At 39.0% G+C, this 27235-nt stretch overlaps 1 protein-coding gene across 1 annotated transcript in view; it reads right to left on the bottom strand.

Moving 5' to 3' along the window:
- Positions 1-27235, bottom strand: part of tmem67 (transmembrane protein 67) — a 162310-nt gene that overhangs the window by 9526 nt on the left and 125549 nt on the right. Inside the window, exons 19-26 of the mRNA XM_073044800.1 lie at positions 26766-26865; positions 18766-18905; positions 7547-7687; positions 6919-6999; positions 6399-6515; positions 2480-2596; positions 2273-2377; positions 892-994 (exon numbers count right to left, since the gene is read on the bottom strand). Of these exons, the coding sequence (XP_072900901.1) occupies positions 892-994; positions 2273-2377; positions 2480-2596; positions 6399-6515; positions 6919-6999; positions 7547-7687; positions 18766-18905; positions 26766-26865 (904 nt within the window). The remainder of the gene's footprint in view (positions 1-891; positions 995-2272; positions 2378-2479; positions 2597-6398; positions 6516-6918; positions 7000-7546; positions 7688-18765; positions 18906-26765; positions 26866-27235) is intronic.

Below are 27235 nucleotides of genomic sequence, written 5' to 3'. Positions count from 1 at the left end.
ACTGGGCTGAGAAGTGGCAGATGGAGTTCAACTCAGTTAAGTCTGAGGTGGTTCATTTTGGTAGGTCAAATATAATGGCAGAAATAGTATTAATGGTACGAATCTTGGCAGTGTGGAGGATCAGAAGGATCTTGGGGTCCGAGTCCATAGGACACTCAAGGCTGCGGTGCAGGTTGACTCTGGTTAAGAAGGCAATTGTGGGATTGAGTTTAGGAGCAAAGAGGTAATGTTGCAGCTATATAGGACCCTGGTCAGACCCCACTTGGAGTACTGTGTTCAGTTCTGGTCACCTCACTACAGGAAGGATGTGAAGACCATAGAAAGGGTGCAGAGGAGATTTACAAGGATGTTGCCTGGATTGGGGAGCATGCCTTATGAGAACAGGTTGAGTGAACTTGGCCTTTTCTCCTTGGAGCAACGGAGAATGAGAGGCAACCTGATAGCGGTGTACAAGATAATGAGAAGAATTGATTGTATGGATAGTCAGAGGTTTCTTCCCAGGGCTGAAACGGCTAGCATGAAAGGGCACAGTTTTAAGGTGCTTGGAAGTAAATATAGAGGAGATATCAGGGGTAAGTTTTTTATGCAGAGAGTGGTGAGTGCGTGGAATGGGCTGCCAGGATTGTGGTGGAGGCAGATACAATAGGGTCTTTTAAGAGACTCCTGGACAGATACATGGAGCTCAGAAAAATAGAGGGCTATGGGTAACCCTAGGTAATTTCTAAGGTAAGGACATGTTTGGTACAGCTTTGTGGGCCGAAGAGACTGTATTATGCTGTAGGTTTTCTACACTTCTATATAATGTAGCAATGAAAGATGCGGTATTATTGCAAATACTGCAGAAAATTCAAGAAAGAAGGATACTTAAGGGTTCAAAATTTGGAATTATACCATTATAAAAAATCGTCTTGTCTAGTGGTTCATGCAGTTCCATCCCAATTATTCTTTCCAGTAACAGCTTATCTTGTACGATATAATCCATGTCTTGAAGAGCCTGTAACCATACAAAAATATAATATTAAGGCTTTTTTAAGTGTCAACATTATTAGCAGAATAACCTTGATGGGCCAGGGATACACTCTGAAAATTACTGAGTGTCTGAAATAAAAACAGAAACAATAAAACCAAGCCTATCCTTTCAAATTTGAATGAGCTCTCTGCACATGGAGAGCCTCATGGTGGCCAGGCCAAGGAGGTAATTGGCTTGTAAATTTGAAAAAAAAAGGTCAATTGTCCACCCTAAAGGCTTGCTGGGGGTACCTAATAAGAATGGGGGGGGGGGGGGGTTTACATTAAAATGGATGACACAGTTCAGCATGGTGATGCTGCCAGCTGATCTCAATCCATAATACAGTCACACCATAAATAACAGCACTATGATAACAAATTGCCTGGAAGAACAGTATCAAGGACAAACTAAGCAATGGCTCTTCAGAACATTTAAAACCATCCTGGATGTCACATCTTCGTTAAATTGCATGACCAGTCTTATGCAATTGAAATCAATTTCTGCTTTCATATCCTTTCAAATAAAGTGAATAACTTCACATCTTCACCTATTTTATTCCCTCTGCTCTTTTTCCCCTTAATCTCTCTCTATGTCATCGCTGACACTGAGGCTGCCTCACAATTTATTTTCCCATCTAGCATTCGCAGAACTTGATAAAGCCTGGCTTTTCAAGTGGCTTGCAGGTTAAAACTAGCCAACTGAAAATGGTATCTTATTTTCTGACAGTTAACTAAGATCTCAAATTGAAATTCAGTGATGCTGAATAGGCCAGAATCAGACTTGTGCATAGGTCATGGAGATACAGGAGAAACAGTTGCTGTAATCTGGAGCAAAATATTAAACTGTTGGAGGAGTATCAACCAAAAGCATTGATCATCCTTCTGTTTCCATGGTTCCTGACTGACAGTTCCTCCAGCAGGTTATCTTTTACTGTTGGACAAATTGTCATTGTCTTTTATTTTCTATTAGCAGCTCCTATGGATGGACAGTCTATAGAATACTGCTCAGATGCTCAACCTGTGTCTTTGGCACCATGTAAAGTATTAGTAAGTCTGGGACACAATCCTCTATATCTACAAATATATAGTGATCTGCTAAAAATTAAAATGTAGTAATCAGAATTCTGATTTGATACAAAAAGGATTGGAGGTCAAGGTAAAGTAAATATCTTATGATAACTAATAGAAATATAAAGGCTTGACACAGGCCAACAGAATATCTAATTATCATCTGTAAAATGAGCAGAAACAACAGTATGCTTACGTGATCAATGAATGATTCAAGAAATCTATTTGTGATATTATAAGCCTTCATTCTAAGTTCCACAGCATCCTCAGAATTATTCGCTAGGTGGCCAGGTGTTCTGGTCTACAAAATTGATTTAAAATAAAATCAGAATAGAGCACTTAACTGTTTTCTAAATAGCTTGTTTATTGACAATGACTTATGGTGATAAATTAGTACACAAACCAAATTTGGTGCTTCTTGAATCTTGTCATATTGCTCCCTGACTTTGCTTGTGATGGATATTTGAAATGTCTCAATTTCTGTGTTGGGAACCAAGCCTCTTTGACCACAAAGATTTTCCTAAGAAGGAATAATTATTTGTGATCAGAACATGTTCATTTATAACATTAATGTGTATTCCCTTAATTCTTTTTGATTTAAATAAGAGAATAAATGAAACAATACAAACACATGGCTTTGAGATTTTTAAGAAAACATAAAAGAGAAGACTTTTCAGACAGTAATCTACTAATAAAGTATTACCTTTTGCCTGAATGCATTGGTAGATTACAGAATTGTGCTCATAATTTCCTGGATTCATAATCAGTAGGTGTAGCTCCCACCGAAGTGGATATAGAAAACTAGTCATGGAAGGAATTTATTTGTTTTTGCTAAAATGATGCATTGTAGGAACAGAAATGCTCAAAATTAAGTAAATTATCAATTCATAAAATATTGAAGAAATGGTATCTAAAAAGTAATATTACCATAAGCACTCACATGCAAAATTTCTCAGTTTGAAGTTGTATGCTATTCAGTTTATAATTATAATAACACAGGTACAATATAATGGATAGTTTTTGATGGGTTTAAAGGAAAGCAGTAAAGTATACCTTGAGAGAAGCAGAAACATTTTCAAACATGCATCTTTAATCATTATGAATCACATAAAATAGATACAGTTGATGTCAGAAGTTTACATACACCTTAGCCAAATACATTTAAACTCAGTTTTTCACAATTCCTGACATTTAATCCTAGAAAACATTCCCTGTCTTGGGTCAGTTAGGATCTACTTTATTCTAGGAATGTGAAATATCAGAATAATAGTAGAGAGAATGATTTATTTCAGCTTTTATTTCTTTCATCACATTCCCAGTGGGTTAGAAGTTTACATACACTTTGTTAGTATTTGGTAGCATTTCCTTTAAATTGTTTAACTTGGGTCAAACGTTTTGGGTAGCCTTCCACAAGCTTCTCACAATAAGTTGCTGGAACTTTGTTCCATTCCTCCAGACAGAACTGGTGTAACTGAGTCAGATTTGTAGGCCTCCTTGCTCGCACACGCTTTTCAAGTCAAGTCAAGTCAAGCCAAGTCACTTCTATTGTCATTTCGACCATAATTGCTGGTACAGTACATAGTAAAAATGAGACAACGTTTTTCAGGACCATGGTGTTACATGACACAGTACAAAAACTAGACTGAACTACATAAAAAACAATACAGAGAAAAAAAAACACACACAACAACTACACTAGACTACAGACCTACCCAGGACTGCATAAAGTGCACAAAACAGTGCAGGCATTACAATAAATAATAAATAATAAATGGTGGGCAGTTCTGCCCACAAATTTTCTATCGGATTGAGGTCAGGGCATTGTGATGACCACTCCAATACCTTGACTTTGCTGTCTTTAAGCAATTTTGCCACAACTTTGGAGATATGCTTGGGGTCATTGTCCATTTGGAAGACCCATTTGCGACCAAGCTTTAACTTCCTGGCTGATATCTTGAGATGTTGCTTCAATATATCCACATAATTTTCCTTCCTCATGACACCATCTATTCTGTGAAATGCACCAGTCCCTCCCACAGCAAAGCACCCCCACAACATGATGCTGCCACCCCCATGCTTCACAGTTGGGATGGTGTTCTTTGGCTTGCAAGCCTCACCCTTTTTCCTCCAAACGTAATGATGGTCATTATGACCAAATGGTTCAATTTTTGTTTCATCAGACCAGAGGACATTTCTCCAAAAAGTAAGATCTTTGTTTCCATGAGCATTTGAAAACTGTAGTCAAGCTTTTTTATGGCGATTTTGGAGCTGTGGCTTCTTCCTTGCTGAGCAGCCATTCAGGTTATATTGATATAGGACTCGTTTTACGGTGGATATAGATACTTGTCTACCTGTTTCCTCCAGCATCTTCACAAGGTCCTTTGCTGTTGTTCTGGGATTGATTTAAACCTTTTATGCCAATGTACATTCATCTCTAGGAGACAGAATGTATCTCCTCCCTGAGCAGTATGACGGCTGTGTGGTCCCATGGTGTTTATACTTGTGTACTATTGTTTGTACAGATGAACGTGGTACCTTCAGGCATTTGGAAATTGCTCCCAAGGATGAATCAGACTTGTGGAAATCCACAATTTCTTTTTCTGAGGTCTTGGCTGATTTCTTTTGATTTTGTTTGTCAACTTCTGACCCATTGGAATTGTGATATAGTCAATTAAAAATGAAATAATCTGTCTGTAAACAATTGTTGGAAAAGTTACTCATGTCATGCACAAAGTAGATATCCTCAATGTCTTGCCACAACTATGGTTTGTTAATATGAAATCTGTGGAGTGGTTAAACAATGAGTTTTAATGACTTCAACCTAAGTGTATGTAAACTTCTGACTTCAGCTGTATATCTGAATCCTCACATAGACTGGAAAATATAATGTAAAGTGGGTTTATCGCTACATAAATATTTGAAATAAACTGCACCATGAATGTTGTGTCATTAGTGTTACGAATGTGCCACAACTCTGAGGGGCTGAAGGGTACAAAGTCGCCCCCTCCTTTTTGAGAATCGCAAGATCGCTATTAATTCGGGTCTGGGATTCAGGAAATGAGAGAGAGACACGCAGAATCCTCAAGGTTTGGAATGTGTCCTGGCCTCAGCAAAACAAAAACCCCTGATAACGGCTATTGTCTCTTGGAGACGGAATTGTGTATTGAGTACTGTACTATTCATTGAAGCCCCTCAGGGGATGACCAGAGTGGGCTGATTGAGGGATTGCATCATCCCAACCTGATTGACATCTGAGACCCCGTGAGTAAGGATAAAAGAGGGTCTGGGGAACAACCCCTTGAGACGCACCAGGAGAAACGCTAGAAATCCCGTGACAACGTTTGATAGCGACAGCCAGTGGGGGGCTCGCGTGCGTCCTTTCCCTTGCCTGGGATTGGCGGCCTCACCACGGAAGAACGGCTTTAGCTAAAGGAGAGGCCACAAGTGAACGGCCACACCAACGGGACTCCCGAAGGATCGAAATCATAAAAGGAAAAGCCGGCAAGTTTCTCAAAATCTCTCTCTCTCTCCAACCAAAGGCTGCAGCCTGCATGAACTGAGTGACTTTTATATTTCCATCGGACAATACATTTATCCCCTAGACAATGATAGAGCTTATTTCTTATTGATTATTATTATACCCGCACTTTTAGATTTAGTATTGACGATGTATATTATCTGTATGTTTGCATTGATATTATTTTTGTGTATTTTTACTAATAAATACTGTTAAAAATAGTACCATCAGACATCAACGGACCTCTCTATCTTTGCTGGTAAGTGACCCAGTTACGGGGTTTGTAACATTAGAAAGAAAAAATAGAAAATTCTAAAAGGCCAATGAAAGAGAGTGGTAGTTTAACATTGCAGGAACAAACATCTGTGGACTCATTTGTCCAGATCTTGGTGACCTGACCCCACTGCCAGAATAATTGTTCTGGTACCCACTCCTCATGCCTATGGTTACCTAGCCTGTAAATGGAAGCCTTGTATTGCTTTGATTTCTTTCAAAGGCAAGACTGTCTTGGATGCTGATCTGAGAAGTTACTGCTTCTTCAATGCTCTTAAGTGTTTGCAAAGCTGGCTTTGGTGTCCATGAAACTGTAACTAATAATTTCAGGTATCTTTCACAATCAGAGGACTTGATAGGAAATTTGTTTATATCATTCTGAGAATGGCAGTAAGTCTAGGTCAACTCCTGTGAACCTGTGAAGACATTAACAATTCTGCATTTCACAGTTCAAACACATTGTTTACTTTCACTATTATTTACTTTTATTTTGATTGATAACTTTATGTAGATTTGTATAAAAATATTATACCGCTTCTCTCTTCAGATTAAGGTCCATTTCTTCCATGTTAGTGTCAGCATGGCCATGTACAGACCTCCCATGGATATAGTATCCAAAGCATCTGTGTGACAGAATAATAACAGATATCTGCAAAATACCAATGAAAAAGTAGAATAAATGTCTATTCAGAATCAGAATCAGGTTTAATATCACTGGTATATGTCATGAAATTTGTTGTTTTTGCAGCAGCTGTATATTGAAATACATAATAAAAACTGAATTACAGTAAAAAAACATACAAAATAGTTAAATAAGTAGTGCAAAAAAAAGTAGTGAGGTAGCATTCATGGGTTCAATGTCTTTTCAGAAATCTGATGGCAGAGGGGAATAAGCTGTTCCTGAATTGTTGAGTGTGTGCCTTCAAGCTCCTGTATCTTCTTCCTGATGGTAGCAATGAGAAGGGGACATGTCCTCTTTTTATTTTGTGAAAGTAATTATAAAATATATAGAAACATTTTTTCGTAAAGATGTCAAATTTTGCAGTACTCACATTACTGACTGAGCAGACATCAATAAACTGACTTATTCTATCTTCCACAAATCGTTCATAAAAACTTGTGCAGAAAATTATCTACAAACAAAATGCAATTACTTAACTATTTCAAAATGATTTCTCTTCATTTACACATATAAAACTGGCCTACTTACAAAGTTATATACATACTAAATATGAACAGACCCAACAAACAGAAATGTCAGTAATTCTTAGACTAGACACAGAATTTCACACTTGAGCATGCAAAGTGCTATAACTATCTATAATATGATTAATTATATTGATTTTTAACCAATTGATTTAAATAATATGGGGAACACTCAAAACATTTACTGAGTCTGCAAGAGCTAAACTCCATTGAAAAGAATCAATGACCTTTATTAAAAGTCAGAAGAAGGAATGGGAATTAAAATTACCTGAGTTCTTACAGTCCTATACATGAACATTAATAATGCTTTCACAATTTCACAGGAATATCATTAATATCAAAACTTCACTACAGTATTAGTTATTGGTGAACATTTTTCCTGACCGTAGAATGGAAGAATAATAATTATGGAAATTAAATTTGGCCCAGGTGACTGTTTCATGACTGTGTATCTTTCCATTTACACATTGTTACCTGAATAAGACCGACAGACAGCCAAACAGTTGTAGCTACACCATATCTCAGAATACGGCTGGATGGTGTAACATTGCTTTCAGAAATGTTATTCATTTTAGTATAAGGATCCATTGTAGCTAGATTTGCAAAACCAACAACCTAAAGAGAACAAAAGAAAGTCAATTTACTTTCAGCTTGTGATGGATTAAAAATGTTACTAATTGAATAATAGATATTTATTTAGTGATACAGCACAGCAACAGGCCCTTCTGGCCCAATGAGCCTATTCCAACCATTAATTTCGTGTGACCAATTAACCTGTCGACCTATATATCTTTGGAATGTGGGAGGAACTCAGAGCATCTGGAGGAAACCCACACGGTCATGGGGAGAATGTACAAATTCCTTGCAGGCAGTGGCGGGAATTGAACCCATGTCTTTACTGCTTTAATTTTTGATCACCACTGTTAGTTCTCAGCCAGTGCCTATCCTGCAATTAATTTTAGGTACTTTACGTTAAACCAAGAGAAAACTAATGTTCTGCTTCCCATTACTTTCTAGAGACATTTCCTGGAGAAGGCATACACTGTTGTATTAGGATAAGGTCAATCTTTACTACTATGCCATCAGAATGAAAAGGTAGCCACTGTTAAATTATGTAGGTTCAGGAATGAATAGTGACCACTCACAAAAAGTTAACAACTGTGGAGTTGTATGCAGTAAGAATAAGTGGTGCTGATATTCAGTTCTAAGCTACTAATTGTGTCTGGTTAAATTTTGCCAACAACATGATAGCATGCATAACATGAATTTCTGGAATACATTATACACAGGCAGATTTTCACTGGTGAATGTGGTCTTTAGATAAGTCTACATTAAAAACTCTCATGTTAAGGAGTGTCATATGGTGAAAGAAGCATAAATTAATTAGGAAATATTTAAAAGAATACTCTGCAAGACTTTTGTCTCCAAAATATTTGGCTGAACCATTAGACTGCTGAATGATCTATGTGCTCTTTTGTTCTATGTGTTTTTAATTGGGATCCCTCACCCAAAGCACATCAAAAGTTTAGACATATTATCCAGGAATTTTAGGTAATTTATATTTTACTACATAAAACAAGGCTGCTTGTTGTGTTACATCTATGCCCCAAGTCTCTTAAATACTCACAATATTTTTTCCTCATTTTTCTTTTTAAGATTCAATAGCCTGTGATAGATCATTTATTGCCCTTAAAGCTTTCTAAAGACATCACAGTAAAAAAATCTGTTATTTATCTTTATTTGAGATACAGCATGGAATAGGCACTTCCGGCCCTTCAAGTTGCGTCATCCAGCAATCCTTGATTTAACTCTAGCCTAATCACAGGGCAATTTACAATGACAATGAGTCTACTGATACGGCTTTGGACTGTGGGAGGAAACCGGAGCATCTAGAGAAAACCCACGCATTCCACGGGTGGATGTCCAGACTCCTTACAGAACTCTGAACTCTAATGTTCTGATGCGCTAACCTCTACGCTACCATTCCTCCTTTTGCTTTTCTACTGATCAGCAATAAATTCTTGCTTCATCATATCAATATCATACCCATTTTCCCCTAATTTGCTACATTAAAATCTCTCATTGTTTTAATTTTTCCTGTTGGGTCAACAGTTTTTCTTCTTTATTTCAATGAAAAGTACTCAGTTTTCTCTCGCCTACTTTAATATCTGAAATAAATGAAGCATTGTCTGCTCCTACGCTGTTCCATGAGGGATTCCCATGAATTCTGCATCAATATCCTACAATTGCTATAAAAAAAGTGATGAAATATCAGAATTCATTATTTGCAGAGGTGCTGAGCTATTCCTGATTTTATGGACAAGGGAATAGGGACAGCACCGTCCATAGGCCCGTCTGAATTACACATACTACAGGCTGTAGGTCCAGATCTGATGTAACACAAAGGTCAAGATATTTGATAATGCATGTAAAGGTACACTGTAGGTGCACATGTGGTGCTGTGAATTGAGTTTGCAGGGTGGATGGATGTGGTTTGGCGAAGGTGGTTTTGAATTGCTGTGCCCAGATTTCAAAACAAAATTCTTGAAACAGAGCTAAGTCTGTATTGTTAATTCATATTGCAGGAGTTGTTAGCCCTTCATGAAAATCTGCTATTCACTGATTATAAAATACTTTGGTATGTTAATAATTTGGATGATAGAATTGATGGCTTTGTGGCCAAGTTTGCAGATGTTACGGAGATAGGTGGAGAAGCAGGTCGTGTTGAGGAAGCAGGGTGTCTGCAAAAGACAGATTAGGAGAATGGGGAAAGAAGTGGCAGATGGAATACAGTGACGGGAAATGTATGGCCATGCACTTTGATACAAGAAATAAAGGCATAGACTATTTTCTGAATGTGCAGAAAATGCAAAAATCAGGGGTGCAAAGGGACTTGGGAATCCTTGTGCAGGATTCCCTAAAGGTAACTTGCAGGTTGGGTCAGTAGTGAGGAAGGCAAATGCAATGTTAGCATTCATTTTGAGAGAACTACAATATAAAAGCAAGGATGTAATGCTAAGGCTTTATAAGACATTGGTCAGACCATACTTGGAGTTTTGTGAGCAGTTTTGGCCCCTTTATCTAAGAAAAGATGTGCTAGCATTGGAGAGGGTCCAGAGGATGTTCACAAGAATGATTCCAGGAATGAAGGGTTAAAGTATGAGGAGTGTTTGAAGGCACTGCGCCTGTACTCACTGGAGAGTCAAAGAATGAGGGGAGCTCTCATTGGAACCTATCGAACATTGAAAGGCCAAGATAGAGTGGATGTGTATAGGATGTTTCCTATAGTGGGGGAGTTCAGGAGCAAAGGGCACAGTCTCAGACTAGAGGGACATTGTAATAAAACAGAGGTGAGGAGGAATTTCTTTAGCCAGAGGGTTGTCACAACAGGTCAACAGCGGATGCCATTTCATTGGCTCTTCACTGAACCCTGGAACATCTGGACATCAAAGGTACATACATCAAGATGCTCTTCATTGACTACAGCTCAGCATTCAATAATATCCTTCCCTCAAAACTAATCAATAAGCTTCAAGTCCAGCCTCAATACCTTGTGCAACTGGATCGTCGATTTCCTCACTTGCAGACCCTAGTCAGTTTGGATTGGCTACATCTCCTCCACAATCTCCATCAGTAGAGATGCATCACAAGGATGTTTGCTTAGACCCTGCTCTACTCACTTATGACTGTGAGGCTAAGCATAGCTCCAATGCCATATTTAAATTTGTCATAGCACCACTGTCATAAGCCAAATCAAAGATGGTGATGACTCAGCATAAAGGAGGGAGATTGAAAATCTGGCTGAGTGGTGCCACAACACCTCTCACTGAATGTGAACAAGAGCAAGGAGATGATCATTGACTTCCAGAGAAGCATCAGAATCTGTAAATTGCTCACTGTTATCATTTCAGAGAATTGTACTGGGTCCAGCACTTAAGTGCCATTAAGAAGGAAGCACGGCAGTGCCTCTAATTTCTTAGAAGTTTGAGAAGATTCGGCATGTCATCTGAAACTTTGACATACGTCTTTAGCTTTGTGGTGAGAGTATTTTGACTTGTTGCATCATGACTAATGTTCTTGTACAGAAAAGCCTACAAAATGTAGTCAATATGGCCCAGTCCATCATGGGTAATCCCTTCCCACCATTGAACATATCTTCATGGAGCGCTGTTGCAGGAAAGCAGCATCCATCCTGAAGTACCCCTCCATGATCTAGGCCGTGCTCTCTTCTCATTACTGCCATCAGAAAGAAGATACAGGAGCCTCAGGATAGGGCAGGAACAGTTATTACCCCTCAACCATCAAGCTCTAGAACCAGAGAGAATAACTTCACTCAACTTCACTTGTCCCATCAGTGAACTGTTCCCACAATCTATAGTCTCATTTTCAAGGACTCTTCATCTCATGTTCTCGATATATCTTGCTTATTTAATTATTATTATTATTTTTTTTTCTCTTTCTTCTTGTATTTGCACAAGAATTTGCTTCAGTTTGCGTATAAGGAGAAGGTGGGAGTGGAGGATGTTATCACGTATTTGCTGCACAAATCACTCTCTCACCTAGAGGGGGTCAGTTGTGCAGTGAGGATTACATTCCTTGACTTCTCTAGTGCCTTTAACACCATCCAGCCCAAGATCTTAAGGCACAAACTAACGGAGATGGGAGTAGACTCTCACATGGTGGATTGGATAGTGGACTACTTGACAGATAGACCTCAGTATGTGCGGTTGGGAGACTGTAGATCTGACACGGTGGTCAGCAGCACAGGGGCGCCGCAGGGAACCGTACTCTCTCCGGTCCTGTTCACCCTGTACACATCAGACTTCCAATATAACTCGGAGTCCTGCCATGTGCAGAAGTTCTCTGATGACACGGCCATAGTGGGGTGTGTCAGGAATGGACAGGAGGAGGAGTATAGGAAACTGATACAGGACTTTGTGATATGGTGCAACTCAAACTACCTGCGTCTCAATATCACAAAGACCAAGGAGATGGTGGTGGACTTTAGGAGATCTAGGCCTCATATGGAGCCAGTGATCATTAATGGAGAATGTGTGGAGCAGGTTAAGACCTACAAGTATCTGGGAGTACAGTTAGACGAGAAGCTAGACTGGACTGCCAACACAGATGCCTTGTGCAGGAAGGCACAGAGTCGACTGTACTTCCTAAGAAGGTTGGCGTCATTCAATGTCTGTAGTGAGATGCTGAAGATGTTCTATAGGTCAGTTGTGGAGAGCGCCCTCTTCTTTGTGGTGGCGTGTTGGGGAGGAAGCATTAAGAAGAGGGACGCCTCACGTCTTAATAAGCTGGTAAGGAAGGCGGGCTCTGTCGTGGGCAAAGTACTGGAGAGTTTAACATCGGTAGCTGAGCGAAGGGCGCTGAGTAGGCTACGGTCAATTATGGATAACTCTGAACATCCTCTACATAGCACCATCCAGAGACAGAGAAGCAGTTTCAGCGACAGGTTACTATCGATGCAATGCTCCTCAGACAGGATGAAGAGGTCAATACTCCCCAATGCCATTAGGCTTTACAATTCTACCGCCAGGACTTAAGAACTTTTTAAAAGCTATTATTAATGCTTTTTGAGATAGTGATTTAGATGTATATCATATTTTTTACTGAGTTAAGTATTGTATGTAATTAGTTTTGCTACAACAAGTGTATGGGACATTGGAAAAAAGTTGAATTTCTCCATGGGGATGAATAAAGTATCTATCTATCTATCTATCTATCTAAATTGTTTTTTTTGTATATCGGTTGTTGTCTGTTCTATTGGGTATGGTCTTTCATTGATTCTATTGTGTTTCTTGTATTTACTGTGATTGTCCACAAGAAAATTAATCTCAGGGTTCTATATGACATATTTGTAATTTGATAATAAATTTATTTTGAATTTTTGTGTAACTGTGGATTTCATTGCCACAAGCAGCTGTGTAGGCCAAGTGATCGGATATATTTAAAGCAGAGGTTGATGGATTCTCGGCATCAAAAGTTATGGGGGAGACGGCAGAAGAATAGGGTTGAGAGGGATTAAAAAATCATTCATGATGGTTTGGCAGAGCAGACTCAATGGGCTGAATGATTAAACAGACCCGATGGGCCACATGGACTAATTCTGTACCTGTGTCTCTATGGTCATATAGTATTATGGTTTTGGGATTATAAAATTAGTATTGAAATGTAACTCTTTCATTGAAATGCAAACATGAGGAAATCTGCAGATGCTGGAAATTCAAGCAACACACACAAAATGCTGGTGGAATGCTGCAGGCCAGGCAGCATCTATAGAGAGAAGTACAGTTGACGTTTCGGGCCGAGACCCTTCATCAGGACTAATTTAAAGGAAAGATAGTAAGAGATTAAGAGATTTGAAAGTAGGAGGGGGAGGGGGAAAATGCAAAATGATAGGAGAAGACCAGAGGGGGTGGGGTGAAGCTTTCATTGAAATATCATTTTTCAGGATACCTGTAAGACCTAGTCAATCAAAATTATGGAAAAAACTGGTGAGTATTAGGGTGCAAAAATATTGAATGTGGCATTAAGAAATGAACAATGATTACGCATAAATAGCAAAGCTTGCTAAATAACATATATACTTCTTCAAATCAAGAATGTACTGTACATTGTAATTTGCTTGCATATCCTTCCCCATGCCACCTACCACAATAAGTATTTTTAGCCATGGGTATTTCCTGATACACATTTTATAACAAATGATTGCTTCTCAGCATTCTTCATCTCATTATGGAACTGACTGTTCTTAAATCCCTTTAATTAACATATCATAGAGTTATAGAATGTAACACTATTACAGCACCAGTGACCTGGGTTCAAATCCTTACAGACCCACTGCCTGAAAGAAGTCTGTATATTCTCCACATGGCTGTGTATTTTTCCTTTGGGTGCTCCAGTTTCCTCCCACATTCCTAACTTCAAAGTTTGAAATAAATTTTATTATCAAAGTACATATGTGTTACCAGAAACAACACTGAGATTCATTTCCTGAGTGTCCTGAGGCCCGAAACGTCGACAACGCTTCTCCCTATAGATGCTGCCTGGCCTGCTGTGTTCCACCAGCATTTTGTGTGTGTTGTCTGAGATTTATTTTCTTGTGGGCATACTCAATAAATAATAACCATAACAAAATCCTTTGCCAGGCTTCTATACTATCCACAACACCATCAATCTTCATATTCTCTGCAGACTTACCAACACCCTCATCTATGCTTTCATCCAGCTATGAATTCAAACAGGCAATTCACCATATATTCCATGCATTTTAATCATCTAGATGAGCCTCCCATGAGGGATCTTGTCAAATGCCTTACTAAAATTCATGTAGTCAACATCCACAGCTCTACATTCATCAATCACTTTAATAATTTCCTCTAAAAAGCTCAACCAAGTTAGTAAGACATGACTTTCCCTGCACAAGGCTAAACTGTCTGTCCTAATTAGATCATGGCTATCAAAATGCTCATAAGTGCTATCCTCAAGAATCAACTCCAGTAACTTCCCTACCACTGACACAACATTTACTGATTTACATTTTCCAGGAATATCCCTATTTCCCTTCTTAAATGATGGAACAACATCAGTTGCTCACCAGTCCTCCAGAAACTTACCTGTGGCTAGAGAGGACGTGAAGATCAAGGTCAGTGCCTCTACAACCTCATCATTTGTCCCTCTCAATCACTTAGGGTATATCTCATCAGGCCAAGAAAATTAGCACACTCCGCACTGGTCTCCCTATCCTCCATGTCCCTCTCCTTGGTAAATTTCAATATAAAGCACTCATCATCATAAACTCCCACAGCCCCCAACGAGTCTGTGATTTCAGTCTCTGAGACTAATGCTCAAGGTTCAAAATTCAAAGTGGATTTATTATCAAAGTACATATATGTCACCATGTACAACACTGGGATTCATTTTCTTGTGGGCATGCTCAATAGATCTACGGAATAATAACAGAATCAATGAAAGTCCATCCAACCAGGACAGCATTTCATGTAGATGTGTTCAATGGTTTGGGGGGCTTTACCTGTGATGAGACTGGGCCGAATCCACTATTTATTGTAGGATTTTTCATACAAGTGCATTGGTGTTTCCATACTAGGCTGTGGTGCAGCCAGTCAATATACTCTCCACTACAAATCTACAGAAGTTTGACAAAGTTTTAGATATCTTGGCAGATCTCCACGAACTCCTAAGGAAGTAGAGTCACTGTCATGATTTTATCATAATTGCACATGCGCTGGGCACAGGACAGGTCCTTCAAAATAATAACACCTAGGAATTTAAAGTTGCTAACCCTCTCCGCCTCTGATCCTCTGATGAGGACTGGCTCATGGACCTCTGATTTCATTCTCCTGAAGTCTATAATCAGCTCCTTAGTCTTGCTAACATTGAGTAAGAGATTGTTGTTATAACATCACTCAGCCAGATTTTCAATCTCCCTCCGATATGCTGATTCATCACCATCTTTGATTCAGCCTATGGCAGTGATATCATCAGCAAACTTGTATATGGCATTGGAGCTGTGCTTGGCCACACAGTCGTAAGTGTAAAGTGAGTAGAGCAGGGGACTAAGCACACAGCCTTGTGGTGCACCTGTGCTGATGGAGACTGTGGAGGAGATGTTGTTGCCAATCTGCCCTGACTGGGGTCTGCATGTGAGGAAATCCAAGATCCAACTGCATAAGGAGGTATTGATGCTAAGGTCATGAAGCTTATTGGTTACTTTTGAGGGGAAGTTAGTATTGAATGCTGAGCTGTAGTTGATAAAGAGCAACCTAATCACCTTTGCAGTCAAGATATTTCAGGGTTGAGTGAAGAGCCAATGAGACAGCATCTGCTGTGGGCCTGTTGCTCTGATAGGCAAATTGGAGTGGATCTCAGTTGTTTCTCAGGTAGAAGTTGATATGTTTCATCACCAACCTCTGAAAACACTTCATCAGTGTGGATGTAAGTGCAACATTGAGGTAGGTCACCACGTTCTTCTTGGGCACTGGTATAATTGAAGCCTGCTTGAAGCAGATGGGTACCACATGCTGCTGAAGTGAAGGGTTAAAGGTCCCAGTGAACTCTCCAGCCAGTTGATCAGCACAGGTCTTTAGTATCTGGCCAGGTACCCCACCTGAGCCAGATGCTTTTAATGGGTCCACCCTCCTGAAGGCTGTTTGCACATCAGCTTCAGAGATTGAAATCATAGAATTATCAGGGGGATGAGGGAGTTCATGATGGTTCCTCCATGTTTTGATGGTGAGAGCAAGCATAGAAGGCACTGAGCTCATCTGGAAGCGAAGCCCTGCTATCTCCACTGTTGCTTGATTTAATGTTAAACAAGGTGATATTATTCGTCCTGCCACAACTGTTGCCTATACATCGTTAATTCAAATTTCATCCAGAATTGCCACTTTCCCTGTGAGATGGCTTTCTGGAGATCATACCTGGACCTCTTGTAACCTTTTTGGTCACCAGACTTGAATGCCTCTGATCTGGTTCTCAGCAGATTTCAGATCTCATGGTTCATCCAGGGCTTCTGATTGGAGAAGACTGTGAATGATTTTGTGGGGATACACTCATCTACAGCTAGTTTAATAAAGTCTGTTACAACCATGGTATATTCATTCAGATCTCCTGATAAATCCTTGAACATGGCCCAGTCCACCAACTTTAAGCAATATCATAGCTGCTCCTCTGTCTCCTGTGACCACCTCTTTGTTATCCTAATTGCTGGAGTTTTGTTCTTTAGCTTTAGCCTGTATGCAGCTAGGACAGCCAAGTGATCTGATTTACCAAAATGCAGTCTGGGCATGGAACGGTAGGCACTCCCTATCTTGGTATAACAGTAGTCCTGTATGTTGGGACTTCTGGTGTCGCAGCTTATGTGCTGATGGCAATTGGGCAGGTTTTTCTTTGAACAAGTGTGGTTGAAGTCTCCGACTATGATTTGAAATATGTTGGTTTGGACTGTTTCTTATTTGGAGACGGCATCATGAGTATCGCAAGCGCTTGATTATAGTTGGCCGCTGGTGGTATGTAAACTCGGTCAGGATCATGGATGAGAACTCTCTAGGTAAATAGAACAGACAGCATTTGACCATTAGGTTTTAGAGCATCCTTCAGGACATATGACTGAGGTTAAGCACAGCTCCAATGCCGATGACATCACTATCATTGGTCAAATCAAAGGTGGTGACAAATCAGCATATGAGGGAGCTTGAAAATCTGGCTGAGTGGTGCCACAACAACATCTCATTCAATGGCAACAAGACATTCATACTTACTTCAGGAGAGAGAGACAAGTCCTCAATGGGAGATCAGAGGTGGAGAGGGTCAGCAACTTTAAATTCCTTGGTATTATAATTTCAGAGGATCTGTCCCTGATCCAGTATGTAAGTGCCATTATGAAGAAAGCACGGCAGCTCTTCTACTTTCTTGGAAGTTTTCAAAGATTCAGCATGCCATCAAAAACTCATCATGACCTGGTATAGAAGCACCAATGCCCTTGTATGAAAAAGCCTACAAAAAATAGTCAATATGGCCCTCCCCACTACTGAGCACATCTACATGGATTGCTGTTGCAGAAAAGCAGCGTCCATCGTCAAGGACCCCCTATGGGTCATGCTTTCTTCTTACTGCTGCCGTTACGAAGAAGGTATAGGAGCCTCAGGGCCCACATCACCATGTTCAGGAACAGTTATTACCCCACAATCATCAGGCTCTTGAACCAGAAGGGATAACTTTACTCAATTTTATTCGCCCCATCACTAAACTGTTCCAACAACCTATAGACTCATTTTCAATAACCCATTTTCTAAATACTTTTCACACAGAGATTGGTGGATGCATGGAATTCACGGCCAGCGACGGTGGTGGAAGCTGATTCAATAGGGTCTTTTAAGAGACTCTTAGATAGGTACATGGAGTTTAGAAAAGTAGAGGGCTATGTAGTAGGGAAATTCTAGGCAGTTTCTAGAGCAGGTTACACAGTTGGCACAACATTGTGGGCCGAAGGGCCTGTAATGTGCTGTAGATTTCTATGTTTCTATTGCTTATTTATTCTTATAATTTTGTGTTTTTCTTGTTTTGTATTTGCACAGTTTGTTGCCTTTTCACATTGGTTGTTGTCGGTCCTATTGGGGGTGGTCTTTCATTGATTCTATTGTATTTACATTGATTTTTGTATTTACTGTAAATGCCCACAATAAAATGAATCTCAGAGTTGTATATGGTGACATACATGTAGTTTGATAATAAATTTACTTTAAATTATACTTGTGTTGAATGAAAATGTGCGCTAAAATCTAATGAATCACAGAGTTGCTGATAATAGGTAATGACACTCTGTATTTTTGTCTTGGATACAAAGTAAATTTCAGTATTGGAAAGTACTATGAAGTTTCATTCTGCAGGCTCCAAAAACTACTCATCATTCCCTCACATATGCATACATTTACCATACTATATACCTCCACTCTGTAAACACATACAATATTTTAAACATTTATCATGTTATGGAGGAAGCAGGTAATCTGATATCTGTGTACGTTCCCTCATCTAATAACTTTCTTTCCAGAAATTGATGTTATGCCATCTGAAGTGTGTTACTTGATTACATTTATCTATTCCTTTAAGAATCTTGAAATTCATACTTTATTTACTTCTGTGACAAATGTTAAACTTACTTCCAAAAGAAAAACAACAGCAAGAATTTGAAAAACAGGATTAATTTTTCTGATAGTCTGAATATTATTCCATTCATTTGCAACAAAATATGTTCTCCAGATGCTCACAGGAGCTGGTGCAGTTATTATATCACTTCCACCTACAAACAAAGAACAAACAAGTAATAATATGTAAAATGGAAAAATGTGTTCAGTATGTAAAAATGGAAATTCAAACCAAGATAAAGAATATGCTACAAATGCATAATATGATCATTGGGGTCTATGAAAAGAAAATGTAGGTTGAAATTTCAGATGGAACTTAGTTTCACAGAGACCAGGCTTAGGTATAGTATCTTATTATTCTGCTGTGCCCTCAGAGGTCTCTGAACATCCATCATTATCACTGCTGGCTTTGTCTTCTACCGTATTTTCTTTACAGTTGGCAGTAATGGAAAAGAAGAAGCCTCTTGGTGACTGGGAGAGGAGATGGGAAGTCACAGTTTTGCATATTCTTTGCAAGAACATATCTAGAGAGGGGAAAGAATGTCAGTCTTTTATCCTTCTTTTAAAGCCCTTTTTTAAGTCATTTATAAGATATGGCCATCACTTACAAAAGCGAACTATATTGCCCATTTGTGGTTCCCTTGAGAGGTTTGTGCTGTCATCATTTTTAATTGGTGGAGGCCCTCTGATGAAGTATTTAACTTTCATGGTTATTGCGTAAGGAATTCCTGGATTCAGGCAGAATGGTGATGAAGGAACTGTGATCATTTCCAACTCAGGATGGTGTGTGACTGGGAGGGAAACCTGTAGGTAGTTGTTTTCCATTTTTAATCGTCTTGGTGACAGAGGTCACTTTGAGCATAATGGGAGCAGGAGTGGATCACTTGGACCCTCAAGTCTACCCCATAATTCAATGTGATTCTGGCTGATCTGCTTGAACATTATCTTCTCTCTGTACTCATTTCCCATATCACTCAATTCCTTGATCTTTCAAATATTTATCCCCTTTATTGTTTGTAATTTATATAAACAATTTGGATGTGAATGTACAGGGCATGATTAATCAGTTTGCCATTGATACTATGTAGGTGGTGTTGTATAAAGTGTGGAATGTCATGCAAAATTATAGGAGGATCTTGATTGTCATATAGGCTAAGGAATGTCAAATGGCTTTTAATCTAGATATATATGAGGCGTTGCATTTTGGGAGAGCAAACCAGGGTAGAATATTTATAGTGAATGGTAGAGCCCTAGGTAGTGTTATGGAATAGAGGGACTTGAAGATTGCCAAAGGTGATACCTTAGATAGACAGGGTGGTGAAAAGACATTTAGTAGCTGGCCTTCATCATTCCGTGGTATTGAAGACAGGAGTTGGGAAGTTATGATGCAGTTATGTAAGATGTTGATGATGCTGCACTTGGTGCACTGTGTACTGTTTTGGTCAGTCTGTTCTAGGACAGATGTTAATAAACTACAGAGAGTTGAGAAAGGTCTACCGGGGTACCGCCTGGACTTGGTAACCTGAGTTACAAGGAGGGATCAGCATTGACCAAAGTTAATTCACTGAAACAAAGGAGATAACCTGATAGAGGTATATAATATCATGAGGGGGCATAGACTAGATGAAAACACATAGTCTTTATTCTAGGGAGAGGGTGCTAACAACAGAAGGCAAAGGTTTAAGATCAGAAGTGAGAGATTTGAAAGGGATATCTGGGTAGCCTCTTTATTCAAGAATGGTGCATATTTGGAATGAGCAGACAGAAGCAGTGGCTGAGAGAGGTACATTTAAGAGCCATCCAGATAAATACATACAACACACACAAAATGCTGGTGGAACACAGCAGGCCAGGCAGCATCTATAGGGAGAAGCACTGTCGACGTTTCAGGCCGAGACCCTTCGTCAGGACTTCAGATTCCTTCAGAGTCCTGACGAAGGGTCTTGGCCCGAAACGTCGACAGTGCTTCTCCCTATAAATGCTGCCTGGCCTGTTGTGTTCCACCAGCACTTTTTGTGTGTGTTGTTTGAATTTCCAGCATCTGCAGATTTCCATGTGCTTGCAGATAAGTACATGGTTAGGAGAGGCTTCAAGGGCTATAAGCCAAATGCAGACAGACAGGATTAGCTTAATGGGAAATACAATCAGCATGGAAAAGTTGGGCCAAAGAGCTTGTTTCCATGCTATAAGACTCAATGACACTGGGTGACTAACTATTTCTTCCTTGATGATAGAATCTACTGTTTTGCCAATTATAAAAGATAAGCTAAAGAGTCCTGTGGTTATCCACATTTTGTTCTTCTCCCTTGAGCAACAGAGGCATATATGTGGTTTTCCAATCCAATTGTACCTTCCTAGAACTCTGAGGCTTGGAAAACCACAAGCAATGGCTCCTCCCACTTCAGAGCTACTCAGGTGCAGGCCATCTGAATTAGCAACTTATCTGCCTCATCCCATTAATCTTTCTAATATCTTATTTTTCATTACAGTAATTGTACATTTTTCTATAGTATTTAAAACAGCCATTTGAAATCCTCAGGATGCATGCGGAGTCCTTTATCATGAAAACTTATACAAAATACTGACTTAAGTTACCTGTCATTTCCTTGTTTGCTGTTATTAACTTCCCAGTCACAGTCTACAGGGGTCCCAAACTTATGTTAGCTATCTTCTCCATTATTATATAATCGTAAATGTCCTTGCTGTTTGTTTTGATATAATTTAAACATTTTCACTCAAAGTCAGTTTTCTCCCTCTTTATTAACATGTTCATCTCTCAATGCTGCTTCTTGTAAAATTCCCTGTTTGCTGGTCTACCAATTGCCCCTGCCATTTTATATGTTGTAGTCTCTGATTTAGTATTATCCCTTAGCAGTTTTGTTAACCGTGGATGATTTGTCATTCTCCTGGATCCCTCTTTATAAAGGGATTAATTTCTGCTGAGTAGAGAGGAATGATGCAGGGCATTTTACAGATGATACACATAACACCTGCAGTGCATTGGTAGTGAGGGAATGAATATTAAGGATGATGCCAGTCAACAGGCTTTGTCCAGGATAGTTGTGAACTCTTGCAGTAGTATTCATTCAGAGGAGAGTTTTCCATAATATTACTGTCTTATACTTTGTTGATGAAAGAAAGTTCACATATTGCTTCTGACCTGTTCTTATAGTATACTATTCACAGTATGTGGCTGGTCCATCAAATTTCTTGTCTATAGTTAACCTGCAGGATGTCAATGGTGAAGTATGGTGACAGTAATTATACCGAAAATCAAAGATAGAGGACAAGACTCCAAACAATTGGCTGGTTAGACTAAATATCTTAAGAAAATTTGTCCTTAATGTTTCTGTGCTTTAAAGTTTCTGTTATCCAAGTTTGTTGCTCCTCTTCTTCAGTACTCCTGTGATCCTGTGTTTCTGTGCTCATCCAATATACAACAGTTCAGCGCAGTACAGGCTCTTTGATACACAATGTTGTGCCAACTTTTTAACCTATTCCAAGATCAATCTAACACTTCCCTTTTTTCTTCAAAGAAAATAGATTAAAATCTTTAAAAGCTCTCTAAGTAATTTGTCTAATTTGAGTAAATTTACAGTGCCTTCCCTGAAGTCTCAAAATCATTCACCAAGTGAACCAAACAAAGTCAGTCTGCTGCTGGCTGATTTTTATTTGAAATTAGATCATCATAAAACTGCAGCCTAATAGTTTAATTGCTTTGTCTATCACTGCATGACTCTTCATATGGAATTCTAGACTTCCAATATAACTCGGAGTCCTGCCATGTGCAGAAGTTCGCTGATGACACGGCCATAGTGGGGTGTGTCAGGAATGGACAAGAGGAGGAGTATAGGAAACTGATACAGGACTTTGTGATATGGTGCAACTCAAACTACCTGCGTCTCAATATCACCAAGACCAAGGAGATGGTGGTGGACTTTAGGAGATCTAGGCCTCATATGGAGCCAGTGATCATTAATGGAGAATGTGTGGAGCAGGTTAAGACCTACAAGTATCTGGGAGTACAGTTAGACGAGAAGCTAGACTGGACTGCCAACACAGATGCCTTGTGCAGGAAGGCACAGAGTCGACTGTACTTCCTTAGAAGGTTGGCGTCATTCAATGTCTGTAGTGAGATGCTGAAGATGTTCTATAGGTCAGTTGTGGAGAGCGCCCTCTTCTTTGTGGTGGCGTGTTGGGGAGGATGCATTAAGAAGAGGGACGCCTCACGTCTTGATAAGCTGGTAAGGAAGGCGGGCTCTGTCGTGGGCAAAGTACTGGAGAGTTTAACATCGGTAGCTGAGCGAAGGGCGCTGAGTAGGCTACGGTCAATTATGGAAAACTCTGAACATCCTCTACATAGCACCATCCAGAGACAGAGAAGCAGTTTCAGTGACAGGTTACTGTCGATGCAATGCTCCTCAGACAGGATGAAGAGGTCAATACTCCCCAATGCCATTAAGCTTTACAATTCAACCGCCAGGACTTAAGAACTTTTTAAAAGCTATTATTAATGCTTTTTGAGATAGTGATTTAGATGCATATCATATTTTTTACTGAGTTAAGTATTGTATGTTATTAGTTTTGCTACAACAAGTGTATGGGACATTGGAAAAAAAAAGTTGAATTTCCCCATGGGGATGAATAAAGTATCTATCTATCTATCTATCTATCAATTCTATGTAACAATATGGAATACAGTAACAATTCTATACTGTAACACTTCTGCATCTCAAAGAGTGTGATTAGATTTGTCCCTGACTCCATCTACTTGCATTGCTCTCAATGCCATTTGCCAAATATCGCCAATGAGAACCTTGACACCAGAATTAATTGGAGGGGATTTCCTTCTAAGTTAGTTATTTGCACATTGTATTTTGCCTTTGCATTAAGATGTGTCTGTGGTAATCTATTTTCATCCACTACACTGCTGCTAACACAGGTCACCACGTTTCATGAATAGCTAAGTTTGTGAAAAGCTGCTAGAGAACTTCATTGACATGTGGTCTCAAAGTCAGCACATCATGGAAGCTAGCCTCTCCTTCATTGATCCAGTCTGTATGTTGTGCTGCCTCAGTAAAGCAGCTAGTAGAATCAAAGACTATACCCACGCCCAGACATACTCTCTCTCTCCCCGCCATAGAACAGAAGATACAAAAGCCTAAAAGCATATATCACCAGGCTTAAAGACAGCTTCTGCTCCATGGTTATATTACTTTTGAATGATTCCCTAGCAAGATAAGATGGACTATTCACTTCAGAGTCTATCTCATTACAATACTGCACCTTATTGTCTACCTGCACTGCACTTTCTCTGTAGCTGTTACACTTTAGTCTACTGTTTTACATTAAATTACCTCAGTACACTGTGTAATGAATTGATATGTATGAATAGTATTCAAGGGAAGCTTTTTGCTGTACTTTTGAACATGTGACAATAATAAACCAACTCCAATTCAATGTTGATAAAGAATTATTTTGATTATACCTTATGGGCATGGATTGAAGATTGATTATAGTACAGAAGACAGAGTCAGAATATAAGGTCCTCTGAGGTTGGAAGGAGTGCCCCATGGATTAATTCTTGACTCTAAATTCTTTTTTTTTTCATTAATGACATAGAGGAGGGGGTAAAATGTAATCTATCCAAGTTTTGTTGAAGACATACTGTGGAGGGTATACCCAATGAGATATTATGGTTCTGCAACTGGCTATAGTTTTTAAATCCATTTAAGCATTTTCTCACCATTTCAATTACATTACTTCTTGCAAATGAACCTGTGTTTTAATCTACACATAAAAACCTCCAAACTGCAAAAAGACAATGGTTTGGAAAATCTGAAAATGAGAGAACAAGTTATTTCTTGTTTACCCTTCTGAGGTAATTGAAAACTCTATTTAACTTTGATCCTTTAAAAAATTAATTAACTTGCACAAAGTTTTGCTTATCTATCAATCTTGTACTCACAATGTTGTACTGGCTCTTAATTTATTAATGCATCATTTGCTTAATTTTCATCCTTGTTTCAAATTCTTCTATTGTCTTCTCCTTCCCTAATACTACAATCTCCTCCAGCCCCACAAACATTCAAGATATCTGCAATATCAATTGTTCTCTTCATTATCCCAGAATTTAATAACTCCACCAATAAACCATTATTTATGGTTTTATATTGTTATATTTCTACACTATTCTTGGTTGGTGCGTCTGTAACAAAACCCAATTTCCCTCGGGATCAATAAAGTATGTCTGTCTGTCTGTCTAATAGCCATGCCTTTACCTGCCAAGATCTCAGCACAGAATTTCTTCCTTCCTTCCTTTCTTTCTTTCTTTCTTTCTTTCAGAAAGTTGAACCATTTTTCCTTTTTTACATTATTGTTTAATATGTGGCTCAGAGTCAACTTTTGGTTCATTACACTCCTATCAAGAACTTTGGGATAGTTTTTCCATGCTAAAAGCAGTATATCAATATAAATTGTAGTTGATATATTGATTGTTACTGTTGTCCTGAGGCCACACTAACCATGAGTATACTATAGAAGTTAAGATTTAGTTGTAGAAATCTAACGATAACCAATGACGTCTGATGAAACATAAGCAGTTTAGGAGGACAAACCTGCTAATAACCAAAGTGGAGGGATGAGCCCTCCAAATAATACTGGCAGAGATTTCTAATTGAATATGACTCTATAAGTTATTAAATGAATTATTCTCACAATGAGCAAAGCACTGAGGTAGCCCAGTTTTCAGATTCATCCATCATTGGACCTGAATTTGAATTTCCTAAATTGTTCTGTCATGTTCACTGAATGTAGGATCCTGAGCCAATATGATGCAGGATGAATGCCCACGTAACTGGGTATATAAACATCTGATTTATGTTTTCAATCCATACCAATGGATTTCTTAGCTGCACATTTTCCCAAGTGCAATGTCCTGGGTATTCTGTTGTGCAGTGCAAGTTCTCTGTGTGTTATGTAGTAAAAATCTTAATGCTGTGTTTCATTAATTATAATCAGATCCTCTGTGTATATGATAACAGTTATAAATGTATGGTGATGCTCTTTTGTATCAGATATTCACTTTGACGTCACTTGTAAAAAGATACACTATACAGAGATCCCATGAACAGAGAGTACCAAAGTTGGCTTTAGAAAACTGAGGCCAGCTTTGACTTTATTTAAGAGAATCCTGCCATTAACAAGCAGTGAGTCTCTGTCATCCAGTTCTTTCAGGTGAGTTTCTGCTTCTTTCTCAATTGCTGACACACCTAACTACTGGCACATTGAAATCCTTGAGCAACTCCCAGGTCATATCTTAGTTGTTCTTCCTGATTATCTTCCCAAGTGCTCCAAATCTTTCTATATCGTCACCCCTGCCCCTAATCATTTCCCTCATAAAACATAAGATTATCTGCACCATGCAATGCAGACTCTACCCCTACTCCCCATCTTCTTGCCACAGTTTCTACCTTTTAATCTTCTCCACAAACACCACACATATAAACCCACTTCTTCTGCAAACTCTGTTCCCTGCATTTCCAGAGAATCAGATATAATGGCATTGTGAGAGTTTCTTCACACAAGGCTTATGCTACTGTGCATGATTGCCTTGGAACTTGAAAATGATCTGTTTGAGGTGTGGCCTAAAACATCTTTACCAGTCCATCATAATTTATAGGGCAATATCTCCAGCAACTCCATATCTATTGAGCTAATGGTAAAACTCAAAGTAACCCAGGATCACATACTGTAAACTGATGGAAACAAGATTTCTGCCAAGCCAGGCGAAGTTTTCCAGTTCTAACATGCTGTAAGAGATATGACCAAAGGTTCTTTTAAAAATACACGTGGTTATTAATCAGATCGCTAATGAATATTTTCTGTATTTTTATACTGCTTTCAAAAACTAATACTAACACAGCTAAAATATTTTAAATATTTTTGTCAAGATTTAACATGAATTTAGTAAGACAAGTAACAGGAAAATATCATGAAAAAATTGCAAAATATACCTGCAATAGATTTGACGATCTTGCCTTTGGGTCTCTCCCAGTCAATAAAAAAGATATCGACAGCTAACTGGTTTCCTAGTTCGTGTAATAGCTGAAGAAACTAAGAGAAAGGGTATTCACAGTGATGAGAAGCAAGGTATGTGGCAGACATTATCAGGAATTGATTAGAGAAAACACAGTATTAGGATTAATTACTAAAATAGAGGAAGTAAATAAAAAGTACAATTCAATCAAAAACAGGAGAAAATCTGCAGACAACACACACAAAATGCTGGTGGAACACAGCAGGCCAGGCAGCATCTAGGAAAAGATACAGAGTACAGAAGAGTACACATCTTCCCCTCACCCCCACCTTCTGCTTTCCGTAGGGATCGTTCCCCACGTGATTTCCTTGTCCATTTGTCCCTCCCCACTGATCTCCATTCTGTCACTTATTCTTACAAGTAGAACAAGTGCTACACCTGCCCCTA

This window comes from Hemitrygon akajei, chromosome 1, assembly GCF_048418815.1.
Source record: "Hemitrygon akajei chromosome 1, sHemAka1.3, whole genome shotgun sequence".
In the NCBI taxonomy this organism is placed as follows: Eukaryota; Metazoa; Chordata; class Chondrichthyes; order Myliobatiformes; family Dasyatidae; genus Hemitrygon; species Hemitrygon akajei.
The sequence above is the reverse complement of the archived record's forward strand: the minus strand, read 5'-3'. Positions and strand labels throughout refer to the sequence as shown.